General features: G+C 45.3%; 2 protein-coding genes across 10 annotated transcripts in view; both read right to left on the bottom strand.

Annotated features, from left to right (window-relative positions):
- THSD4 (thrombospondin type 1 domain containing 4) overlaps positions 1-14,902 on the bottom strand; it is a 507,461-nt gene extending 492,559 nt beyond the window's left edge. Inside the window, exon 1 of the mRNA XM_053364384.1 lies at positions 14,821-14,902. The gene's annotated coding sequence lies outside the window, so the exon portion shown is untranslated. The remainder of the gene's footprint in view (positions 1-14,820) is intronic.
- Positions 2,788-25,090, bottom strand: part of LRRC49 (leucine rich repeat containing 49) — a 79,455-nt gene continuing 57,152 nt past the window's right edge. For 8 of the 9 annotated variants that reach the window (XM_053364392.1, XM_053364394.1, XM_053364393.1 and 5 more), the window contains 5 exons: positions 23,574-23,811; positions 21,194-21,379; positions 18,134-18,243; positions 14,821-14,974; positions 2,788-3,878 (listed from right to left, as the gene is read on the bottom strand). In XM_053364392.1, the coding sequence (XP_053220367.1) occupies positions 3,672-3,878; positions 14,821-14,974; positions 18,134-18,243; positions 21,194-21,379; positions 23,574-23,811 (895 nt within the window). In that variant the 3' untranslated portion in view covers positions 2,788-3,671. Of the gene's footprint in view, positions 3,879-10,690; positions 10,740-14,820; positions 14,975-18,133; positions 18,244-21,193; positions 21,380-23,573; positions 23,812-25,090 lie in introns of those variants that run through there. The other variant, XM_053364395.1, reaches the window with a different exon arrangement.

Consider the following 25,090-nt stretch of genomic DNA (forward strand, 5'->3'; position numbering starts at 1 on the left):
ACAGTATACTCCAGCAATACCTACGCTGCTACATCAGTGAGAGACAGAACGATTGGGTAGAGAAACTAGCGCTGGCTGAATTTGCGTACAATAACGCTGAACATGTGTCCATGGGAATGAGCCCGTTCATGGCCAATTATGGGTGTCACCCCAGGGCCTTCCCGGGGAGGGGGGAGGAAGGATGGAGTGTACCTGCGGCAGAGCAGTTTGTGGAAGAAATGGAGGCCTTGCACCAGCAACTCAAGATGAACTTGGAGCGGGCCAAGGAAGTTTACAAGAGGCAGGCAGACAAGCGCCGTCGGGAGGGGGAGGCTATACGGGTGGGAGACCGAGTGTGGTTATCAACCCAAGGGTTACCCCTAAAGGGAGGGTGCAAGAAGTTGCAGCCAAGGCGGCTGGGACCTTTTGAGGTAACACAGCAGATGAACCCTGTGGCATTCAAGCTCAAGTTGCCTGACAGCATGAAGATACATCCGGTGTTCCATAGGTCCTTACTCTCACCGTACAGAGAGGGGCGGGAATTTCCGGGGCGGGAGGGAGGAGTCACCACCCACCCGCGGGTAGAGGAGAGGGAACACCACAACCAAGCCACTGAAATACTCGATTCAAGGTGGCGAGGGCGCCAGGTGGAGTACTTGGTAGCTTGGGAGAGCCCAGGTCAGAAAACACGTGGGTCCCCGCTGAGGTGATCAATGACGGGTATCTGGTGGAAGAGTTCCACAGCCTGTTCCCAGATAAACCCAAACCACTAGCGAGATTCTGGGAGGAAGAATTTGGAACCACAGACGACGAAGAGGACTTTGTGGGTTTTCCTGCCTCCGAAGAGGAGGGAGGGGAGGTGTCAGAGGGAGAAGAATCAGACTGGGAGGCCCACCCCGCGGGAAGAAATCGGAGCGGGTGGGAAGTGGGTTTTGAATCCTCAGAGGAGGGCGACAGCTCCTTCAGGGGATTCCCCGCATCGTCGGCCGAGGAAAGGGATGAGGTTGGATCAGAAGGTCGGGCCGGGGGTGGAGGGGGTCCTGGGGGGGAGGTGGATGTCAGGGAACTGCCATCGGAGCTAGAGGCGGAGGGAAGGCTCCAGAGGGATGCCGGAGAGGGTCCCAGTAGGGAGAGAGGCAGCCCATCTGCTGGGGAAGGAAATCAGCGTAACACCAGTGGAGAAGGGGGGCAGATGGGGGAATCGGAGAGGAGGCTCCAGGACTCTTCACCGGAGACCAGCAGGGAGAGCACGGGTACGCCGCTGCCCACGCCCTCCCTGCGCAGAAGACTTCCGCGCAGGGAGAGTAGGAGGAGACTTGGCGTCAAAGAACTTCTTTGCTGGAAGAGGTTCAAGAAACGCCCACTGACAGATTCTGCCAGCGACTGAGACAGTCACAAAGTGAAGGGCTGTCTAGACAGAAAGGGTTCAACCAGGTAACCTAGCCAGGAGTGGCGGCAACTTACGCACGAGCAACCCCTAGAACCATTACAGTTATGATTTATGTTTGTTTATAATTTTGTGAAAATTAATAACAAAAAATGGGGGGGGGGATATACAGTGTGTTACACTCTGAAGGAGAATTATATGAAATTGATGTTATCGCTGGTATTTAACTTCCAGCAAATTAGCTATGATGTACAAAAAAGAGTCTAAAACGTGCTGGAAATGTAAAGAAAAAGAGGGTACTTTTTATCATGTGTGGTGGTCATGTAAGATGATAAAAGATGATAAATGATATATAATGAACTGGAAAAAATGTTGAAGATAACTTTTCCTAATAAACCAGAAGTTTTTCTTTTAGGCATTATAGGACCAGAGATCAAACAAACAAGATGAATTTTAACAGGGAGAAATGTAAAGTATTGCACTTGGGCAAAAAAAATGAGAGGCACAAATACAAGATGGGTGACACCTGGCTTGAGAGCACTACATGTGAAAAGGATCTAGGAGTCTTGGTTGACCACAACCTTGGCATGAGCCAACAGTGTGACGCGGCAGCTAAAAAAGCCAATGCAATTCTGGGCTGCATCAATAGGAGTATAGCATCTAGATCAAGGGAAGTAATAGTGCCACTGTATTCTGCTCTGGTCAGACCTCACCTGGAGTACTGTGTCCAGTTCTGGGCACCACAGTTCAAGAAGGACATTGACAAACTGGAACGTGTCCAGAGGAGGGCAACCAAAATGGTCAAAGGCCTGGAAACGATGCCTTATGAGGAACGGCTAAGGGAGCTGGGCATGTTTAGCCTGGAGAAGAGGAGGTTAAGGGGTGATATGATAGCCATGTTCAAATATATAAAAGGAAGTCACATAGAGGAGGGAGAAAGGTTGTTTTCTGCTGCTCCAGAGAAGAGGACACGGAGCAATGGATCCAAACTACAAGAAAGAAGATTCCACCTAAACATTAGGAAGAACTTCCTGACAGTAAGAGCTGTTTGACAGTGGAATTTGCTGCCAAGGAGTGTGGTGGAGTCTCCTTCTTTGGAGGTCTTTAAGCAGAGGCTTGACAACCATATGTCAGGAGTGCTCTGATGGTGTTTCCTGCTTGGCAGGGGGTTGGACTCGATGGCCCTTGTGGTCTCTTCCAACTCTATGATTCTATGATTCTATGATTCTATGATCCCGAAGGACCAGACAAAACTATTTATGTACGTGCCCACGGCCAGGCGGACTCTGTTAGCCCAGCAACGGAAAGAGGGTACAACTCTGACCAAGGAAGAGTGGCAGTTAAAATTGGTGAACTACGCCGAGATGGCAAAACTTAGAGGAATAATTAGAAACCAGGAAGAGGAGGTCTTTAATAAAGAATGGGGAAAGTTTATAGTTTATTTGAAAAGCTATTGTAAACAATTACATACATTTGTAGGATTGACAGAAAACTTGTAGTAAAAATTTGAACTATGGATTGACAAAGGATTTATAAAAAATTGAGTTATGAAAGAGATGCAGAGGGGGAAATCATTACATTAAAATCCACAATGGGGGGGGGGGAGAGAAGTCAAAAGTGATTATATGTTTACATATTTAATTCATTTGTTTATGCAAAATAGAAAATGCAAAAATAAAATCTATTTAAAAAAAATCCCTGATTTTTTTTAGTATTTGCAGGATCTATTAGTACCTTTTGCTACTGAATCCTTAAGGTTAGCATTGCAGGGTGCCATTGTAACCAAATGAAAGCAATTCTCTAAAGATCAAATTTGGGGTTTACAAAAAGAATAATTTATTGATTTTTCAATCCCCCCAATCCAGTATTTCCATCCGAGAAGTTCTGCCCCAACTCAAACAACAATAGTGCCAAATCAGGAAAACGTCTGAAAGGATGAGGATAAGAGAGAGTGGGACTTTTTACCTGTTAATTTGAGCGCTCTAGCAAAAAAGAACAGCAGCATCAGCAACAAAAAACAGCCAGTAAACCACAGCACAGATACCAAGTTACCTGCATATTGCTGCTTTAAGCTGGTGTATAGACACACGGGTGTATATTTGAACAAGGAAAAAGAACTCCATCTGAAAATGCAAAAGAGGGAACATTTTACGGTGAAAATGAGGCTTCTTCAATGGAATATATATATATACACACACATACACACACACATACACACTGTCCTAGAATGATGGTAATTTTTACACTATTTTAGGCCTTTGTGGAAAATGTAGGGTGGCCCTGAAGGGCAGAGGAAGCCATGTCCCTACGATTTCTGACTGGCAATCCGTTGCAGGCAGAGCTTCATGTAGGAATCCTTATTGCGAATCTCAATCACTGCGTCTCTGACGAGTTCAATGAACATCTGAGGCCAGAGCTTCTGCAAGGACTCATTCTTCATATTGATGTCAGCCGCTTCCTTCACCAAGTCTTGGATGTAGGAATGGCAGAAGTCCTTCCTGTCCTTCGCTTCCTATGCAAAAGAGCCATTTTCAAGGGTGAAGGTCAGGAAACAAATTCATCAAGAGCAGCTAAGCTTAATTTAAAAAATGCCAGAGACATAAGAGTGAAGCAGGCTGAAATGTTGGTCCTCAGTGAACAACAAGGAACACCAAAGGATCTGTTTTGAGAGCAGGTTCTGCTGGGGTCAGAGAACACAAGTGTTTGAGCATTGCCAAGCTCCCTTGGGCAGAAGAGAAAGGAAGCTATTTTTCAACTTATAAAGCAAGCCAAGGTAGGCTAAAAACAAAAATATTCTAGTCACTTCAGACAGCAGCCTGCTGTCAAAGTATTTTCCACTTCAAATAATAATAATAATAATAATAATAATAATAATAATAATAATAATAATAATTTTTTATTTATACCCCGCCCTCCCCAGCCAAGGCCGGGCTCAGAGCGGCTTACAAGCAATAATAAAAACAAGATGAATGATTACAACTTAAAAACAAAAATAAAATACAACATTAAAATAATGGAACATTAAAATATTAAAATGTAGCCTCGTCGCAGGAGGAGAAGGAAAAGAAAAAAGAGAGGGAGGGAGGGAATCAAATTGGCTCCAAGCCAAAGGCCAGGCGGAACAACTCTGTCTTACAGGCCCTGCGGAAAGAAATCAGATCCTGCAGGGCCCTGGTCTCATGAGGCAGAGCGTTCCACCAGGCCGGAGCCAGTGTTCAGAAGGCCCTGGCTCTGGTTGAGGCCAATCTAACTTCCTTAGGGCCTGGGACCACTAGGGTGTTGTTATTTATGGACCTTGAGGCTCTCCGTGAGGCATACCAGGAGAGGCGGTCCCGTAGGTACGAGGGTCCTAGGCCGTGAAGGGCTTTAAAGGTCAAAAGCAGCACCTTAAATCTGACCCTGTACTCTACCGGGAGCCAGTGCAGCTTGAAAAGCACTGGGTGAATATGCTCCCATGGCAGAGACCCCGTGAGGAGCCTCGCTGCAGCATTCTGTACCCGCTGGAGTTTCTGAGACAGCTTCAAGGGCAGCCCCGCGTAGAGCGAATTACAGTAGTCAAGCCTGGAGATGACCGTCGCATGGATCACTGTGGCCAGGTCGGGGCGGGAAAGGTAAGGGACCAACTGCTTGATGCGGCGAAGGTGGAAAAATGTCGCCTTGGCTGTTGCTGTAACTTGCGCCTCCATGGAAAGGGAGGCGTCAAGGATTACACCCAAACTCTTAATGGAAGGCAATGGCACTAATTGGGCCCCCGCAAGAGAAGGGAGTTGGTCCCTCATCCCCATGCCATCCCGACCTAGCCATAGGACCTCTGTCTTTGAAGGATTTAGTTTCAATCGGCTCCCACGAAACCATCCAGCCACAGCTTCCAAGCATCTGGTCAGTGTGTTCGGGGCCGAGTCGGTGTGGCCATCCATCAGCAGATAGAGCTGAGTGTCATCAGCATATTGGTGACAGCCCAGCCCGAAGCTCTGGATTATCTGGGCAAGGGGGCGCATAAAGATGTTAAAAAGCATTGGGGAGAGAATTGCGCCCTGCAGCACTCCACACACCAAGGAGTGGCGCGACGACATTTCCCTCCCTAGTGCCACCCTCTGTCCCCGACCAGAAATAAAAGAGCACAGCCAGTTACGGGCTATGCCCTGTATCCCCACGTCTGCGAGGTGGTGGTCCAGAAGATCATGATCGACCATGTCAAAGGCTGCTGACAAATCTAAAAGGATCAGCAGTCCTAACCCACCTCGATCCAGTTGTCTACGGAGGTCATCTGTTAGGGCAACCAGAGCCGTCTCCGTCCCAAAACCAGGACGGAAACCGGACTGAAATGGATCTAATGCCGATGTTTCCTCCAGAAACCTACCAAGCTGTTCAGCAACCGCTCTCTCAATTACCTTACCCAGGTATGGAAGATTTGAAACTGGGCGGTAATTGGATAGGTCTAAGGGATCTAATGAAGTTTTCTTTAAGAGTGGACACACCACTGCTTCCTTCAGTTCCCCTGGGAATGTCCCCGTGTCAAGGGACAAATTGATAATTTCAACCAGGGCGGTCCGCGCAACATCTGGACACTCCCTAATCAGCCAAGACGGGCACGGATCAAGGAGGCAGGTGGTGGGTCTACCAACTTGGAGGAATCTATCCACATCAGTAGGGAGTATCCGATCGAAATGGTCCAACACTGGACCTGAAGTCAGTCGAGGGGCCTCCAGTTCAGTCACTGTATCTAAATTGGCAGGGAGGTCACGGCGGAGCAACAGGACTTTCTCCGCAAAAAAGCTCGCGAATGCCTCACAGCTGTGGGTCGAATTTGTACTTAAATTTGGTTGTCCTCCTAAGGACGTTATTGACCTAATTATTCTAAAAAGTTGTGCCGGGCGAGAGCTAGCGGATGCAATGGAAGCTGCAAAGTAAGATTTCTTAGCAGCTTTCATAGCCATCTCATAGGCTTTCATAAGCGTCCTATAAGATGCTCTTGAGGCTCCGTCACGAGTCCGTCGCCATACTCGCTCTAGCAGTCTGAGATCCCGCTTCATTTTCCGGAGCTCCTCAGTAAACCAAGGTGCCCGGTTTCGACGGGTCGCAGAGGGCGCTTAGGCGCGATCTCATCAATGGCTGCCAAGAGCCGGTTATTCCAGTCCTCAACAAGGTCATCTAATGAGTCGCCAGGAGGAGCAGGGTTCCGCAAGGCTTGTCGGAATCTATCAGGATCCATCAGTTTTCACGGACGAGCCCAAATAGGTTCGCCACCCGAGCCGGGGAGGAGCGGGAAGTCAATCTTGGCTTTCAGAGCGTAGTGATCAGACCAATGCACTTCCACAGCGGGGAGCATGATCACATCTATGCCAGCCCCAAAGATCAGATTCAGCGTGTGGCCTGCTTGATGAGTGGGGCCCAAAACAAACTGGGAGAGCCCTAGTGTTGCCATGGAAGTCACTAGGTCCAGAGCCTGTGAGGAGGGAGCGGCATCGGCATGGACGTTGAAGTCTCCCAAAACCAGTAGGTTTGGGAACTCCAAGGCCCAGCCCGCCACCACCTCCAGCAGGTCTGACAGGGTGGCTGCAGGTGTGCTGGGTGGTCGGTACACCAGCCAGACAGCCAGGCTCTCCTTGGTGCCCCACACGAGACCAACACATTCAATGCCGGAGATCGCCGGTGATGGCAGAGCTCTGAAAGAGCAATCCTCCCGGAATAACAACGCTACTCCTCCCCCCCGACCCACAGTCTGCGATTGATGGAGGACAGAGAAACCTGGGGGTGTTATCTCATGTAGGGAGACTACTTCGCCTTCCTGTACCCAGGTCTCCGTCACGCAAGCCAGGTCAATCCCCTGCGAGACAAAAAAGTCACGCATGGTGGCGGTTTTGTTGCCTATGGACCTGGCATTGCACAGCACCAATGACGGAGGTGTGTAATCCTTGCTCTCCCTACCCTCATCCCTTGGGATGGGGCATAGATTGGAAGGGGTTCGAGGATCACTGCATCTCGAAACCCTTCGCCGATAGAGATATCTAGCCCCACCGCCATTCCTCTCTAGCCCTTCAATTGTGGAAATCCCAGATCCCATACTAGCCTGCCCAATAGATGGGTAACATCCCCTCAATAACAAGTCATCCTTGGGCCAGGACTCCTGGGTCAAAATGGTATGGGAAAGAGGTGGAGGTCTGATAGGGTAAGTATCCCTAGAAGATAAAACCCAACCAACCGCACCCCAAGCAGGGGAGACAGTCCCATGGTGTTTCATTAACTGTCAATCCCCCTCTCCCTCCTGGGTTAATTGGAGGATTGTTGGTTCTATCTGTGGCTGTGGAAGTATTAATGAGGTATGTGTTATAAAATGTGGATCACTGGCCAACAAAGAGCCAGATTCGAATTCGAAAGATCTGTCCATCCTGTCTCGCCAGGAGTACAAATGAATATACAAAATGTTAGCCCAGTTCAAATGTCAATATCAAAGCAAGGTGTGGCCATTAGTGCCATGTGCTCTCCCTTGCTTGACAACTGTTTGTTTGTTTATTGTTTGGAATATTTATAAAGCACTAAACACTGCAAAATACCACAGCAGTGTACAATAAACAACATTTCTTTGTACAAAAATACAAACAAATCTATCATCAATTTACTGTTTTCTCTTTTTACTTTTCCACAAATAATAATAATAATAATAATAATAATTATTATTATTATTATTATTATTATTATTATTATTATTATTCACTGCTCATCTGGTTGGGGGTGGCACTGGAAACAGTGAAAAATAATTGCAACAGGAGAAAAAGAATCAAACACCAAAATGCATTTTCAAAATCTGTAGCCGGGGGATTGTGAGGCATGTACATATCAAGCTTGCGTATGCCTTTCCAGACCTTATACCAACATCTCCCTCAGTCCCAATTTCCTTTTCTCTCCATGGTTTTAAGACACAAATAGTCAAAAGCAAACTTCCCCAACAGACCTAATGTTAATATCTGGCAAAAATCAATGTGAGCAAAAGGAAATATGGAGCGCCTCTTGTATTTCATTTTGCTTAAACAATAGCAGCGAAGTCCAAAACACATGTACTCTGAAGTAAGTCCTATTGAATTCAGTGAGGCTTTCTCACAGGTTAAGTAGGGTAATAATAATTTAAATATTTGTACCCCACTCATCTGACTGGCTTGCCCTAGCCACTCTGGGTTGCTTCCAACACATATAAAAACATAATTCACGCAAAAGCTATAGCTGGGTATTTGGTGGGAAACCCATCCAGCAGGTATTCAAATTCAGCTACCTGGGAATTACATTCCATCATAGGCTTCTATGGTCCTTGCACCGTGCAACAGTGGTGAATGCCTGTAAGATGTCTATGCAGGCCACAATGAGTTTCTTTATAACAAGAGGTAATTCACATATCCCCTCTGCCCTCAAGGTAGAGGGCAGAGGGGATATGAAACCTGGTGGGATAAGTCCCACGATTGGAATGTAATAATGGAGGGATACAATCTATTTCAGAGAAACAGACCAGACAAGAAAGGAGGAGGAGTGGCGTTATATGTCAGGGATGTGTATACCTGTGAAGAGATCCAAGATTTAGAACCTCAAAGCCAAAGTGAGAGCATTTGGGTCAAAATTAAGGGAGAGAAGAATAACAGTGACCTCATTGTGGGAGTTTACTATAGATCCCCAAGCCAAACGGAGGACATAGATGATGCCTTCCTGGAACAGATGGCCAAGCATGCAAAAGGAAGGGAGATAGTAGTAATGGGGGACTTCAATTACCCGGATATTTGTTGGATGTCAAACTCAGCCAAGAGCATAAGGTCAAACAGATTCCTCACTGGCCTTGCAGACAACTTCATTGTCCAGAGAGTGGGAGAAGCAACAAGAGGAACAGCCATTTTAGATCTGGTCCTAACCAATGTTGATGACCTGGTTAGTGGGGTAGAAGTGGAAGGATCATTAGGCGCGAGTGATCATGCTCTTCTGAAGTTTACTATACAGCGGAAAGGAGCAGCCAAGCATACTAGGACTCAATTTCTTGACTTTAAGAAAGCCGACTTCATAAAACTTAGGGAAGTGCTGGGTGAGATCCCATGGACAGTAATACTAAAAGGAAAGGGAGTTCATGATGGCTGGGAGTTTGTTAAGAGGGAGATAGTAAAACCACAACTTCAGGCAATACCGATGAGGCGGAAACATGGAAGGTGCCTAAAGAAGCCAGGGTGGCTATCTAAAGAACTTTTAACTCAGTTAAGATTAAAAAAGGATGTGTACAAAAAATGGAAAAGGGGGGAAACCACCAAAGAGGAATTCAAACCAATAGCCAGCACGTGTAGACACAAAGTCAGAAAAGCTAAAGCACAGAATGAACAGGCTTGCTAGAGAGGTTAAAAGCAACAAAAAAAGGCTTTTATGGGTATGTTCGTAGCAAAAGAAAGAACAAAGAAACAGTGGGGTCACTCAGAGGAGAAGATGGTGAAATGCAAACAGGGGACACAGAAAGGGCTGAACTCCTCAATGCCTTCTTTGCCTCAGTCTTCTCCGATAAAGAAAACAATGCCCGACCTGAAGAATTTGGAGCAAATGATTCAGCAGAGGAAACACACCCCAGAATAACTAAGGAGATAGTACAAGAATACTTGGCTAGTTTAGATGTATTCAAGTCTCCAGGGCCAGATGAACTGCATCCAAGAGTATTAAAAGAACTGGCAGATGTGATCTCAGAACCACTGGCAGTCATCTTTGAGAATTCCTGGAGAACAGGCGAAGTCCCGACAGACTGGAGGAGGGCAAATGTTGTCCCTATTTTCAAAAAGGGGAAAAGAGAGGACCCAAATAATTACCGCCCAGTCAGTCTGACATCAATACCAGGGAAGATTCTGGAGCAGATCATTAAGCAAACAGTCTGTGAGCACCTAGAAAGGAATGCTGTGATCACCAATAGTCAGCATGGATTTCTGAAAAATAAGTCATGTCAGACTAACCTGATCTCGTTTTTTGACAGAATTACAAGCCTGGTAGATGAAGGGAACGCAGTGGATGTAGCCTACCTTGATTTCAGCAAGGCATTTGACAAGGTGCCCCATGATATTCTTGTAAAGAAGCTGGTAAAATGCGGTCTTGACTATGCTACCACTCAGTGGATTTGTAACTGGCTGACTGACCGAACCCAAAGGGTGCTCATCAATGGTTCCTCTTCATCCTGGAGAAGAGAGACTAGTGGGGTGCCACAGGGTTCTGTCTTGGGCCCGGTCTTATTCAACATCTTTATCAAGGACTTGGATGATGGACTCAAGGGCATCCTGATCAAATTTGCAGATGACACCAAACTGGGAGGGGTGGCTAACACCCTAGAGGACAGGATCACACTTCAAAACGACCTTGACAGATTAGAGAACTGGGCCAAAACAAACAAGATGAATTTTAACAGGGAGAAATGTAAAGTATTGCACTTGGGCAAAAAAAATATGAGAGGCACAAATACAAGATGGGCGACACCTGGCTTGAGAGCACTACATGTGAAAAGGATCTAGGAGTCTTGGTGGACCACAAACTTGACATGAGCCAACAGTGTGACGCGGCAGCTAAAAAAGCCAATGCAATTCTGGGCTGCATCAATAGGAGTATAGCATCTAGATCAAGGGAAGTAATAGTGCCACTGTATTCTGCTCTGGTCAGACCTCACCTGGAGTACTGTGTCCAGTTCTGGGCACCACAGTTCAAGAAGGACACTGACAAACTGGAACGTGTCCAGAGGAGGGCAACCAAAATGGTCAAAGGCCTGGAAACGATGCCTTATGAGGAACGGCTAAGGGAGCTGGGCATGTTTAGCCTGGAGAAGAGGAGGTTAAGGGGTGATATGATAGCCATGTTCAAATATATAAAAGGATGTCACATAGAGGAGGGAGAAAGGTTGTTTTCTGCTGCTCCAGAGAAGTGGACACGGAGCAATGGATCCAAACTACAAGAAAGAAGATTCCACCTAAACATTAGGAAGAACTTCCTGACAGTAAGAGCTGTTTGACAGTGGAATTTGCTGCCAAGGAGTGTGGTGGAGTCTCCTTCTTTGGAGGTCTTTAAGCAGAGGCTTGACAACCATATGTCAGGAGTGCTCTCATGGTGTTTCCTGCTTGGCAGGGGGTTGGACTCGATGGCCCTTGTGGTCTCTTCCAACTCTATGATTCTATGATTCTATGATTCTAGGTCTTCAATGCCAAAGTTATAGCTCAGTTGCTCTACGGAATTCCAGTCTGGCTGCCAGGGTTTACCTAGCTGGTAGAACAAGTGCAGGCAGCTTTCCATTTTAAGATTTTCGCTGTCCCACGTTGTGTACCCTATGCAGCCTTGTGTCTAGAGGGAGGTCAACACAAGGTAGAGACCATAGCCTGGGCGAGATTTCTCACATGCTGGTTAAACATCTGCCTCACAACAGATAAGAGATCCTCTCCCTAGTGAAGTTTTGCTAGATCCCTTTCTTTCCCCAGGGCTACAACGGTTTAACATAAAGGTACAGCAACTTGGGCTGTCAGTGGAATCTTTGCGATCAATGTCCCCACCATCTGCCAAGGCTACAATAAAAACTTAGGTTGTGGGACATTGAACGCCAGGAACTAACAGCAGCAGCAGAGAAAACATGTTCCCCTCTTAACTTTCAACTTTCTTGGGCACATGAAATTAACCACAATTATCTTGAATTTTTGCTTAATCCTCAAGAAAGAAGGGCATTTTAATTCAGATCCTTCAAACCTCCTATGGAGAAGGTTCTCGGGAATGGTAGAAGGAGAAGAATTTGCCCATGTGAAGACCATCAGGTGGAAACTCTTACACATATGGTTCTTAAATGTAAACTATATGTTGATCTCTGCCCGCAGTTCCAAATGGAAACCAGAGTTAGAGTTACATTTTCTATTATTGGGGAATAATCAGGAGCTCACCAAGTTAGTGGCTAAATATCTTTATCTGGTTTTTTGTCGTCGAAACACATTGCAGACGTCTGATCTCCCTGGAGACCTAGAGATGTAATGTTAGACTGCCTTGCCTCTTTCATTTGACAAATGTTTTGTGTCACTGAGAAGGCGGTAATTCTGTACTGATTTGTATGCATGTTTGTATGCGATGCCAATAAAAGGTTTGATGATGATGATATAAAAACATAATAAAACATCAAACATTAAAAACTTCCCAATACGGGACTGCCGTCAGATGTCTTCTAAAGGTTATATAATTATATCGCAAGGATTGCAGGCTTTAAAAAGCAACGATGTGTGTTTCTTTTAGTGCCACAGTTGGCAGGAATGTATTTGGATGTAACTATTAACAACACTGGTGTGCATTTCTTGAAGCTGGCAGTCATTAATGATTTGGATGCAGCAACTTCTACTGTCAATACTGTTGGAAGTCTATTGTTATGAAAAAGTTTGTTAGGCAGTGTACTTTAATACTGTGCCATAGAGCACCATTTCCCATTATTATGTATTGAATTTGTATCTCTGAATTCTCTCTCTACACCCACCCACCAGTATTCCTTCTGTGTCGGGACACATTTTTTGATCAATGAGATCTAGAAAATCAAGCAATTTGGCCTCCACTGATGAGTGGGGAGGGGAGAATCTATTGTTGTGACACTGAGGCTTTCTTGTTCAATTATTCTAATCCCCTTCTATCAAGGCTTTCCACAAAGCCCTATGACAATTGGCTCTTTGGAAGCTGTCACAATGTTTAATCCAACTGATTTATAGCCCAGCTGAAAATGTGAGGTCATGACTTGCTCCTGCAAACCACATAGAACTGTTTTTAATGGGTAGTAGAAGAGAGGGAAAATCCCTTCCAGCTGCCTCGACCTGAAAATGTAACATTAACTTGCTGCCCTCAAGGGTGAGCTACCCGTCACATTTATGATGATAGTTTGCAGTTGATGACAAGCTGAACTGGCAGTTACTCTTCTTCTTACTTGTTCCCATAGGATGTTTGGTAAAATCCACAGCAGGAGTGGCCTATGTGGTGCCCTTCAGATGCTGGACTCCAACTCCCATCAGCCCTAGCAATGCAGCCAATGGTCAAGGATGATGGGAGTTGGAGTCCAACAACACCTAAAGGGCTCCATGTTGGATACCCCTGATCTACAGGCACATGTGGAACATTGCCTTTCCACACACATTGCCACACACACACACCCCGCAAAAAAACTGCAATTTACCCAGTTGCGAGATTCCTCAAAGGACCTTATTTTGCTACATAGTCTTTTCTTGAGACGTGATGGAATCATGAAGTGAAGCCTTGTTATTAGCTTGTCTTGCATACTATTTACTGCTTCAAATCCCTGTGTTACACAGCCTCACTTTTCTTGATCTTTATAAGAATTCTGTACACATGGCTCTGGGAGTGGGGAAGGGCCTCTGTTCATAATTGACCTTGGCCATAAAAAGCACTAACTGGCCTCAGCTTCAGGCCCACCTATTAATATACAAAAGGTGGTCTCATGTCCTGGCCACATGCAGGCTAGACTACTGCAGTATGTTATGAAGTGGGCTGCCTTTGAAGACTACTCAGATCCTACAAGTGGTGAAGAAAAAGGAATGTAGACTACCGTGCCCTCTTTTGGTGGTGGGTTGTTTTTTTAGAGGAGTTTTTACATAATGTTTTAATCTGTCCTCTATCTTCTACTACTTTTTTGCCTATATCCAGGCAATTCTAAACACAATTGCCTGGATATACGTGCTGTTGCACCCGATGGGATTTAGGACATGTGTAAGACCATACTGTTAGCCACTCAGAGGTCTTCCCTAAAGAACACACATTTCTCAATGGCAAACGAATTAACTGTTCCCCACCAAGGGCCCCTAAGTGCTGCAGTTGGAAAGCAGTTGGGAGTGTCTGGAGGGGCACTAAGCCTGCTGGAAATCTAGAAGGCTACCAAGGCACTTGGTGGAGATGGTAGTAGAAGATACCATACCTCTCTCATACACTTTGGCTGCCCCCCCCCCCAATCCCACAGCACCAACTGTTTGAACGGTGAATTTTAAACCTGGGAACTCTCTTTGCTGAAAGGTGGTCAATAAAAATAAATACATCTGTATTTGCTCATTCCCAACTGCACATCTGCACCAAATATATATCAGCAGCTTTCTGCCATTGAAACTCTAACCTGTTTATATTCATTTTACAGCAGAACAAAGAAGGAGAAAGAGAATGTCTTTGGGTATGTCCAGCCTGTGCTGAATATCTCCATTTACAACAAATGTGCATATGCCAGCTTTATGAATATTTTTAATAGTGCTACCGCTAGGTTGCAGAGCAGGAGGTATTGGTTATGTTCCAGTTAAATCTCGAAATAAACTGTTTCACTAGATAGAAGTCAACTGTGCTGTTCGAAGCAGAAGAAAATATATCATAAACCCATTAAAAAGTAAATGAGCTACTGTAACAAAAACAAACAGTTGGGAATTTTTTTAGTATCTGCTCCACCTGGAACTCCTTACCTCCAGCTTTTCTGTCTGGGAATCTCTCGTGGTGTAATTCAGCGCCAGCCGACTGGCATTCTCTCCTCCCAGCTTCCGGCGATCATTGCCATCCTCACTGGCAGTCCCCAATTTCTTCCCCTTTGCTTCCAAAAGATAACACAATTGTTTCTTCCTAAGGACAGGCAAGGCAGGAAGGAGAGAGATTTACAGAGCTAAATTACTGTAGCTTGGCCATTGCCTGAGTAACCTTTCATTTGTGCTTGTCCATTCAAATTCATGGGTTCCTGGTTACTGAATATCTTGCTGCCCGATTCATGCAAGGTATTCCTCTGTTATCTCAGAACTGCAGCCCCTTGATAGATGTGTTTGACAGATACAGTGGTACCTCTGGTTGTGAATGGGATCCGTTCCGGAGGCCCGTTCACAACATGAAAAGAGCGCATCCTGAAGCGCTGTATCTGCGCAGGTGCGCTGCATGATTTGGAGCTTGTGTGCATGCGCGAAGCGCGATTTAGTGCTTGTGCGCATGTGCGAGCAACGAAATCCAGAAGTAACGGGTACTTCCGGGTTGCCACGGGACACAACCTGACAGAACGTAACATGAAGTATGACTGTATTGTAAATGAGTCTCAGAGAGAGAGAGAAGTAGGGGTGGGGTTTGGGAAATCTAAACACATTGGCGATGGACCAAAATGAAAACTGAAAAAAGTAGTAGTGAAACTAAACATTTTCTTTATTTAATTTTATATGAATGTTTCTATCTTGCCCTTCTGGTTCCCATGCCATCACGCAGGGCAACCGACAACATTTTAAAATAAAAATACAATAACATATATATTAAAATACAAAGAATAAAAACAACACAAATATAAAAAACATAACAAATCCATTTAAAGAAACATCAGATATCAGCCAGCAAAAAATGTCCAGAAAGGAAGCCATCCATTTAACAGGGCAAGGTTTTCCACAATACTGATGCATCCACTATCAAGGCCCTCTCTCGAGTCATCATCAACCATGTCTCCACCCGAAGTGGGACCCAAAGAAAGATCCTTCCTAGTGATCTTAGGGAGTGGGAAGAATAGCAGGGGAGGAGGCCGTCTCTCAGGAACTTTGGGTTCCACCCATTATTGAAGACAACACACTGTAAACCCCCAGACCAACTATCTCAGTGGTTCCACCAAGACATGTGACCCTAATTGAAGTTATGAAGCTGCTTTATGTTAACATTAGGATAATAATGCTCTATGAGCACAGCTTTGGAACTTTTGTGTTAAGTGGTTTATTAAATCTTCTAAATAAATAAAGGGAGGGTGGCTGTTTTTAATTCTGCCTTTCTACAGGAGTCATCTGTCAGGGAAGAGTTAGAGTTAGAAGTTCCCAGTTTCCCAGACGGAGAAAGCTTTCCCCAAGGGGGGAGGAGAGCAGTGAAGCTAATAGAAGAGAGCAACAGGAACAACAGGGAGGGACAGGATGTTCCCAGGAAAAGCAAGGGCTCAGATTCGGAGGAGGGGAGATGCAAGCCAGCTCTAGCGGGAAAGCGCCATTTTGAGAGTGGCTGGTCACGGAATAAAATAAGTGAAATAAGTGACTCTGAGGAATAATACTTAAAGATAAGAACCTAAAAGCAGGAAAGTTGGGGAAAGAACAGTTTGTATTACCTGTGAAAAGGATAGGTAAAGGTAAAGGGACCCCTGACCGTTAGGTCCAGTCGCAGACGACTCTGGGGTTGCGGCGCTCATCTCGCTTTATTGGCGGAGTGAGCCGGCGTACAGCTTCCAGGTCATGTGGCCAACACGACTAAGCCGCTTCTGGCGAACCAGTGAAGCACGGAAACGCCGTTTACCTTCCCGCCAGAGCAGTACCTATTTGTCTACTTGCACTTTGACGTGCTTTCAAACTGCTAGGTTGGCAGGAGCAGGGACTGAGCAATGGGAGCTCACCCCATTGCAGGGATTCGAACCACCGACCTTCTGATCGGCAAGCCCTAGGCTCTGTGGTTTAACCCACAGCGCCACCCGCGTCCCAGGAACATAATCTGCCATCATTATGGGAAGATATTGCCACCTTGTGGTTGTAGGCAAAATCTGAAACTGAAGTCGCCAGGGAAAAGGAATGAAGAAGTCTCCACTGAAGCAGCACAATGATGGCAGACACATGCACACTAAATTTCCATGCAAAATTTAAAAAGAAGTGGAAATTGCTGGTTTGTGTATTTGTCTGTGATCAGGAATGAAAATCATTCAAGCAGATACGAGAGTTATTCATTTATGTTGTGGGCGGGGGCTTTAAGTCCACAAACAATACATAATTAATTAATTATGTTCACATTGTTTGACGTTTCCTTTACACTGTAATGAATGTAAGTTACATACATTAACTAGCATATTGTGAGAAAAATAAGGTAGTATTTGGCAGAAACCATCTGCAGCAGAATGGAAACAGCCGTTTGTGATGAATCTCTACTTGAAAGTCAACATACCAGAACAGCAGAGTTAAAGAAGGAGGAAGCACAACCTTACAGGTAGCACAATTCTGAACAATTGCACCAAAACAGGATGGTCTTCATGGCAGTCAAGGGGAGATGTACCTCTCTAAGGAGGACCTTCCGTTTTGTGGGTATCACAAAAGAAGGTGGTTCTCTGCCAGGGCCCTATTTGTTGTGCATCAGGGGACTTGAAGGGTGATCTCTAGGGTGGAATGGCGTTCTCATGCAGGCTCATGAGGGGGGAGGCAAACTAAACAAAATCAGTCCGCCTGTCCCACTACTGTACTGTCTATTCCAAATGTCTTCAGAGATGCTCTCGTAGCCCTCCTTCAGGCAGGGGTGAAGGAAGGCTAACCGACCCCCGGTGCTGGGTGTCAGGGGGTGGGGCAAACCGCCCGGCGACCATGCATGTGCGCCATACGTATGGCGCATGCACAGCGTCGCTACATGAGCCAACGGGCAGCGGCGGGATCCTCTGCCCGCGGCTGCAGCTCTGAGAGAGCTGGAGCTGCAAAGCCGCGCATAGCCAATGGCTAGCGGGTAGGCTTGTCTTTGCACGCCGCTTTGCAGCTCCCTTTCCCCAGCTCGCTGTAGGCTTGGGAGTCACGGGGGGGCAGAATGTCAGCCCCGTCAGGATGGCACCCAGAGTGCGCCGCACCCGCCTTGCTCCGCCTCTGCCTCCAGGGACATCCGCAGGAGGCTTCTTTTTGTGCATACAAAGAAGCTGCCCCTCTGTTAAATTGAATGGGGAAGCACAATCCCGGGGCAGCTCTACGTGTATGCAACTAATCACAGCCTTGGCATACAAAGTAAAATGACTCTCATGTGTGTATTTATATTTACCTGCAATCTCCGAGGAATGAAAGCAGGCGGCAGTAGGGTACATCTGAAGATGCTACATATGCTAAGACACCAAAGAGATTTTCGGCCATGACCATGTCATTCTGAGTAACCTGCAGAAGGGGAAAGATGGAGGGGTCAAAGTGGCACCATCTGGGCCATGGTAATACACAATGGGCCAAGGACCTCACTGCTCTGGTTGAATTCAAACATATTTTACACAGGCATCCATTTGGTGAGGATACCTATTTGGACAGCTGAAGGGCTTGTGTTAACTTACATGTTTAATTTAAGATTCATGTACTGATAGTCACTCTATCCACAATATGAACTGAATGAGGTCTACTCTTATTATTAGAAATCTCTGTTTATTGTTATTAATGTGTTTTTTCCTTCCTCTTCTTTTCATTTTAATTCATTTTTTTCTTTTCTTGTTAAATTTTCAAACAAAGCAATTAATAAAAAGACACCAAGTGATCCACTTCAAAGTGCTCTCCATTTCACCAGAAAGGTTTTGCACAAGTTTCCAAAAATGACTGGGTTTGGCAGTCATGGTTTCTGGTAGCCAATGAAGGTCAGCACCTCAGTATCCACATCTGCAAAGGCAAGCAAGCATGTCCCTTCTGTACCCAAAGCTGAGTGTGCAGTTTTGCAGGAGGGGAGCAGCTGGTCACCTCTGTGTGTGCCTGTTCCCCCACCTTCCCTCCAGCCAATAACAAGAGCCTAACATCCTGGTGCCATTTTGACAGAGGCCTCCTTGTATTGCTGGTGGCCTCTTCTCCTATAGTAGATTACGTTGGTTAGAGAATTTTACTGCAGAATTTTATTCCAAAATTAAAATGAAAGGTTGCCACTGGATACTGTATTTGTGGGCTCCCTGGTTTAATAACTCAGTAAAATGTCTCCCACTTGTATAGATGCATTGCAGGGGGTGGGGCTAGTTGACCCTATGGGCCCCTCCCAACTCCACAATTCTATGATTTGAAAACTGCTTTCTTTTGCATGGCCTGTGCCCATTCTTACTTAGCATTAACGAGTCTGTGCTGCAGCATGCACAAGTACTTTGCAAGCGTCCTCCTTTCACTTTCACAACCGCCATGGCATACAGGGCATAATTACCTCCATTTTACAGACAAAGAACTAAAACTGACTATCATTTTGCCTGATGCCGCACAGCAAGACTGCAACCAAACTGGCAATTATTGCAAATAATAATAGTGTTTCAAAGCATTTCACACAATCATTCTTACAACAACCGTAAGGTAGAGTAGAATTTTTATCACCTCCAGATAGAGTGGCTGGGACTTGGGCCTGATTCTATGAGCTCACTGCATTACTCATAGATCCACCTATGGAGCATCCTTCCCCAAAATAAATAAATATAATAATAATGATAATAATAATAAATTGTTGCTGTTGCTGTTGTTGTTAATTTATTTATACCCCGCCCCTCTGGCTAGGTTTCCCCAGCCACTCTGGGAGGCTTCCAACAAAGGATTAAAAATACATTAAAACATCAGTCATTAAAAACTTCCCTAAACAGGGCTGCCTTGAGATGTCCTCTAAACGTCAAGATAGTTGTTTATTGCCTTGGCATCTGATGGGAGGGCGTTCCACAGGGTGGGCACCACTACCGAGAAGGCCCTCTGCCTGGTTCCCTGTAACTTCACTTCTCACAGTGAGGGAACCGCCAGAAGGCCTGCAGAGCTGGACTTCAGGGTCTGGGTTGAACGATGGGGGTGGAGACGCTCCTTCATATGGTGCCATAGCCTTTATAATATCTTTCAAAAGCACATTACCTACACACTCTCTCTGCAGAGCCATTATTCTCCCCCCTCATATTGCAAACTTAGCTGCAGGGATCCTCCAGGTCACATATTTTCTTCTCCCTCCTCCAATATGGCTGCAAGGAAGAGAGTGGAAGCTTCCACTTCCATTTTAGATTCACTACAATTTAACCCAACTGCATTTATCCATTGCATGGTTAATCTTAAATCTGAATTGCTGAAACAAGCCAGCTCCATGAGCCAAGGCGTAACACTGGCTTGTTTCCACAGAACAGGGGTAGGGAACCTGGCTGGCTATCCGTATGCTGCTGGGCTACAAAGCAGCCCATCCTCTGGCCCTGCTGCTGACCAGGCTGGACAGTGTGAAGGGTAGATGGAGTCCAACAACTAAGACAGACTGAAAAGGGAGGCATTCATTTTGCTTGATAGTACAAGATGGCTCTACAATGTTCTCATAAATATGAGTTATGCTTAGCTAAGAAAAATGTCCAAACTGAGGTATTAGAAATTTTATGGCATGTTCTGCTTTATAAGGTCCTGAGTTACTATAGGGTAACTATTCCCTGGCTTTCTTTCTCCTCCCTCTGGGAGGTTTCAGTTGAGTTTAGTGATTCCCCCCCCCCCACTCCATGGTTAATGCATGCCAGAAAAGAATTGGAAAGTAAATCTTGCCATTTGTACTCCTAGGTATATATTTCATTAGTTATCTAATATAAGCCCAGTTTGTAACAAATTATAAACAATGGTTTCCAATTATCAGTTAATTTAAGGCTTTCCTGTATGACCAATATAACCAATTAAACATACTGAACTTAACAAAAGATAGAATAGTTTTGCAAAACAAAAACAACAAAAAAATTGCAGCACAGATCCTAATTTATTTATTTTTTGCTTCCTGACCTCCGGATTTCTTGCTTAGCTTCTACAATGACTTCATTTTTTTTCTTTTTTTGCTGTTGGAATGACAGCTGGCTCAACAGACAGATCTGTCGCCTTGTGGAACACCAGAAAAATGGCTCAGATAAACAACCAATTCATGTAAGAAATGCAAAAGAGGCAGGAAAAACTCTTGCACGTCCTCTGTAACTGGGGCTCCTTGGAGATGAGACAGCCCTGTTGTGGGACTCCTGCAATCATACTGAGATTGTTTTACACTGTGAGTAGACCTCTCATACAAGCAATTTCTCTTGCAGAAGTGAGTCAGTGATAAGACCAACTGAACCAGCTCTAAGGTGTCTGAATGCCCCCCCCCCTTGAAAATGCTGCCTATTCTTACCTCCATTCCATTTATTTTTTGCAGGTTGAAATGGCCCAGTCTAAACATCACGTAATACTTCCACAGGGTGAAGGTGACAACTGGATTTCCTTGAGCATCAACTGTTAGCTGCTCAAGGCGGCGAAGTTGGGCTAAGGCATTGAACTGTTTCAACACAGCAAGGTTGTTCTCCTTAAATTTCAGGTGCTGTAAAGAAACAAGCAAAACAAGAAGGCAGGCAGCATTAGACATTTAGTGGAAGATACAATGATTGCAAGGGGCTGGGTGGCCATTTTGAAAAATATCAGACAGCACCAGATTGGCTGTGCTAGTCAAAGGTCTCTACTCGCTTTGACATTAGGCCTTTGCACTGAGACCCAGCACAACGTACCAAATAGGGCAATAGCCAAGACCAGCCAACCATTAGCCAGATGCTGAGGGATGTGGAGCAGACATAGCCGGGTACCACACATCCTGACCTGTGCACCAGCCTGCTGCCGTCAAGTGCAACGGGGGATGCTCTCCCATTGCCAGTGGTGAAGATTTAACTGCCAGCCAAGGCAGCTTCTGTATAAGGAGTGGATATGTCATCTTATCCTTTGCCTCAGACAGCAAATCATCTTGAGCCGGACCTGGCAATAAACCAAGGTCCTGGGACTCTTGCAGTGAGTATTCATGAGCTGGACAGGACCTTTATTAGACCCTGGAATCACTCAGCACATGCTGACACCCACATCCAAGCAGGGAGCCCACTAAACGGCCTCGGCCCAGTATACCTGAAGGAGCATCTCCACCCCCATTGCTCAGCCCGGACACTGAGGTCCAGCTCCAAGGGCCTTCTGGCGGTTCCCTCACTGTAAGAAGTGAAGCTACAGGGAACCAGGCAGAGGACCTTCTCGGTAGTGGTGCCCACCCTGTAGAACGCCCTCCCATCAAGGAAAGAAACAACTATCTGACTTTTAGAAGACATCTCAAGGCAGCCCTGTTTAGGGAAGTTTTTAATGACTGATGTTTTGTTGCTTTATTATTATTATTATTATTATTATTATTATTATTATTATTATTTTGGGAGCTGCCCAGAGTGGCTGGGAAAACCCAGCCAGATGGACGGGGGAACAAATATATTATTATTATTATTATTATTATTATTATTATTATTATTACTACTACTACTACTACTACTACTACTACTACTGCTCACTACTACTACTACTACTACTACTACTACTACTGCTGCTGCTGCTCACCCCTGGACTTCCTCCTCTTCTTTGCTGTTCACCTGCTCTCTCCAAGCACACATGTACAAATACGAGCAAGGAGGTAGAGCTTCCTCTGCTCACCTTGTCTCTCTCTTCTAGGCATGCAAAAGGAGCAGTGGTGGTACAGACTAGATGGCTAGAAGGCTACAATGGCTTGTTTCTGGATATTTCCATGCTTGTTAGCCCAAGTTAGCGTGCAAACTTCTACTTAAACACACATGACTATGTGCTTGAGGGTGTGTGGGTGTAGTCTGGGTGCCAATTTATCTATGCAGTGATGTAATCTGCTCTTCACTTAATTATTTTCTATGGCTGAGAAGAGCAAACTTCAGTCATTCCATCATAGCAGTCATCAGCAATTGCCAAATTCTGCTTTTACAAGTTTGCCCAATCTTGAGCACAAATACTTGCCACATAATGTCTCAGGAGGCCACCTGAGAACATTCACACAATTTCTGCTACAATGTGAATGTCTGCCATCCATGGGTTGTATGGTAAATTATCTGCTGCATGTGGTATGCCACACAAATAAGAGAGACAGACAAGCTAAGTCAAATGACATCCACAAAAGGTAGAAGGTAAAACTGGTTGGCTGTGGGTTCAGGACAAGAAAAAGAAAAGTACTTCTTGCCTTGCCACAAGACGTGGCACCGGTCATAAATCAGAAAGTTTTAAAGGGGAATTATACTACTTCATGGAGAAGGAGATCTGTTCATCACTGTTAGCCATGATGGCTAAACAGAATTTATCTCTTTATCCCACCTCCAAGGAGCTCTAAGTAGTGTACAGGGTGCTCCCTCCTTCACAGCAAGCCTGTCAGGCTGAGAGAATGTGGCTGCCAAAGTCACCAAGTGAGCCTCATGGCCATGGGTCAAACTACTAAACCCTGGTTCCACATTCCACAATTAGAGGCAGATACTGGGGATTCTGAAGGGAGAGTGTTATTGCCCTCATGTTCTGTTTGTGGGCTTTTCCAGAGGAATCTTGATGTCCACTGTGGGAAACAGAAGGCTGAACTAAATGGAGCCTTAGCCTTTATCCAGAAGGGCATCTTGTAGGTTCTTTTCTTGAACCAAATTAGACATTTGGACATCCTGCCTCTTGTCCCAGATTGCTAAAAGATCAAGAACAAAACTTCTTACTAGAGAATTGGGAAATCTGATCCTCAGTTTTGGCAACACTGGAACAATTTCATCAAAGTCTATGAAATTAAAGGAGATTGTGGTGATGCTCCCAGCCGTCTGTACACTCCAGTTTCGATCAAGGGATTCCAGAGCTCCAGAGCCATATAGGTACACGGTGTCACCTTCTATCTCTACCAAGTGTGAATCGAGGACAGGCAGCCCTTGCGTGCCTTTGTTCAAAAGTGAATCAAGAGACCTGCAAGGAGAAATAAAAGTCTTTTAAAGGCAAGCCCTACCGATTGAGGCAGTGGAAGACAGGAGTGCCTGGCGTGCTCTGGTCCATGGGGTCACAAAGAGTCGGACACGACTAAATGACTAAACAACAATGATGTATATACAGAAAGAATGCATTGAAATGAACTCACTTGCAGGATTTGAGTAAAACACTTACTTTTTTCCCCAATAATTTTTATTAAGTTTCCATTTGCCAAATTAAACATATCATACCAATTAATCCAAATTATATCAATACACATCATAAAGTCCAAATGTTTTCCAATTTTTTTTTTTTTTTTTGTGGGGGGTACCCATGCTCCTCGATCGTCAGGAATCCAAAGATCCAAATTCGTGCTGCTTTCCTTACTGCAATGTTGTTTCCAGTCCCATCTTCTCATATTTGTCATTTATTCATTTTCCTTTTCTGTCACCTCCGAGTTTTCTCCACAAGTGGATTAAAAGGAACAGTCTTATTTTGTCTCTGTGTGGGTTTTAGAATGCTCTCTCATATGTCCACAAATCCAACCATCATGTTTTCGAGCAGACATTCTGTCCTGTCATTCCAGTGAAATACAGTCTAAATGTCCACTCGTTTATTTTCCAGACCCGCTGCCTCATAATTAGTCTTCCAGGAGGATAACAGCCCTTTCTGATTTACGATTCCAGCCTGATATCCAAGCAGCTCTTCCTCCCTAGACCATCCATCTTGCAGCCGAGATCTGCCTACGCATCGAAGCATTTCTTACTGCGTCACTGAGAGAGACTCACTTGTTTCCAAATCTTTCACAGACATATAATTATTTCCACACAGTTCATTTTCACTCCCACTTGTAAATTAGTCGTCAAGACGGTTTTTTGAGGGGGAGGGTTATCAGGTACTCACATAAAAATAAAATAAAAAAGTCTTCCCCCCCCCCTCGTACCATCCACATACCAAAATGTCGGCAGTTCTCTGGTGTTATCTCTGTTCCTTTCGTCCTTCGTCCTTCCGTCTCGATCTTCTTCACTCAGTGGTAAATTTATTAGCAGATAAAAGCATTCCTGATTTCTCTTGAAGCATGTGCGTTTATTGGTCCAATTCTTTTCTTCTTTTTAAACATCGCAGCCAGGCTTGCTCCTGAAAGAAGCTGGCAGGGAGCTCCAAGCTTGCCCGAGGGCTTTCCACCTAGTGCCTCTCACCCCCTCCTTCATCCAAACTCGGGGGTGATTTATGGCAACAGCAGGTGAGGCAGCGTCTTTTCCTTCCCTGAAAAGACGAA

Source organism: Podarcis raffonei, chromosome 14 (genome assembly GCF_027172205.1).
Source record: "Podarcis raffonei isolate rPodRaf1 chromosome 14, rPodRaf1.pri, whole genome shotgun sequence".
NCBI lineage: Eukaryota > Metazoa > Chordata > Lepidosauria > Squamata > Lacertidae > Podarcis > Podarcis raffonei.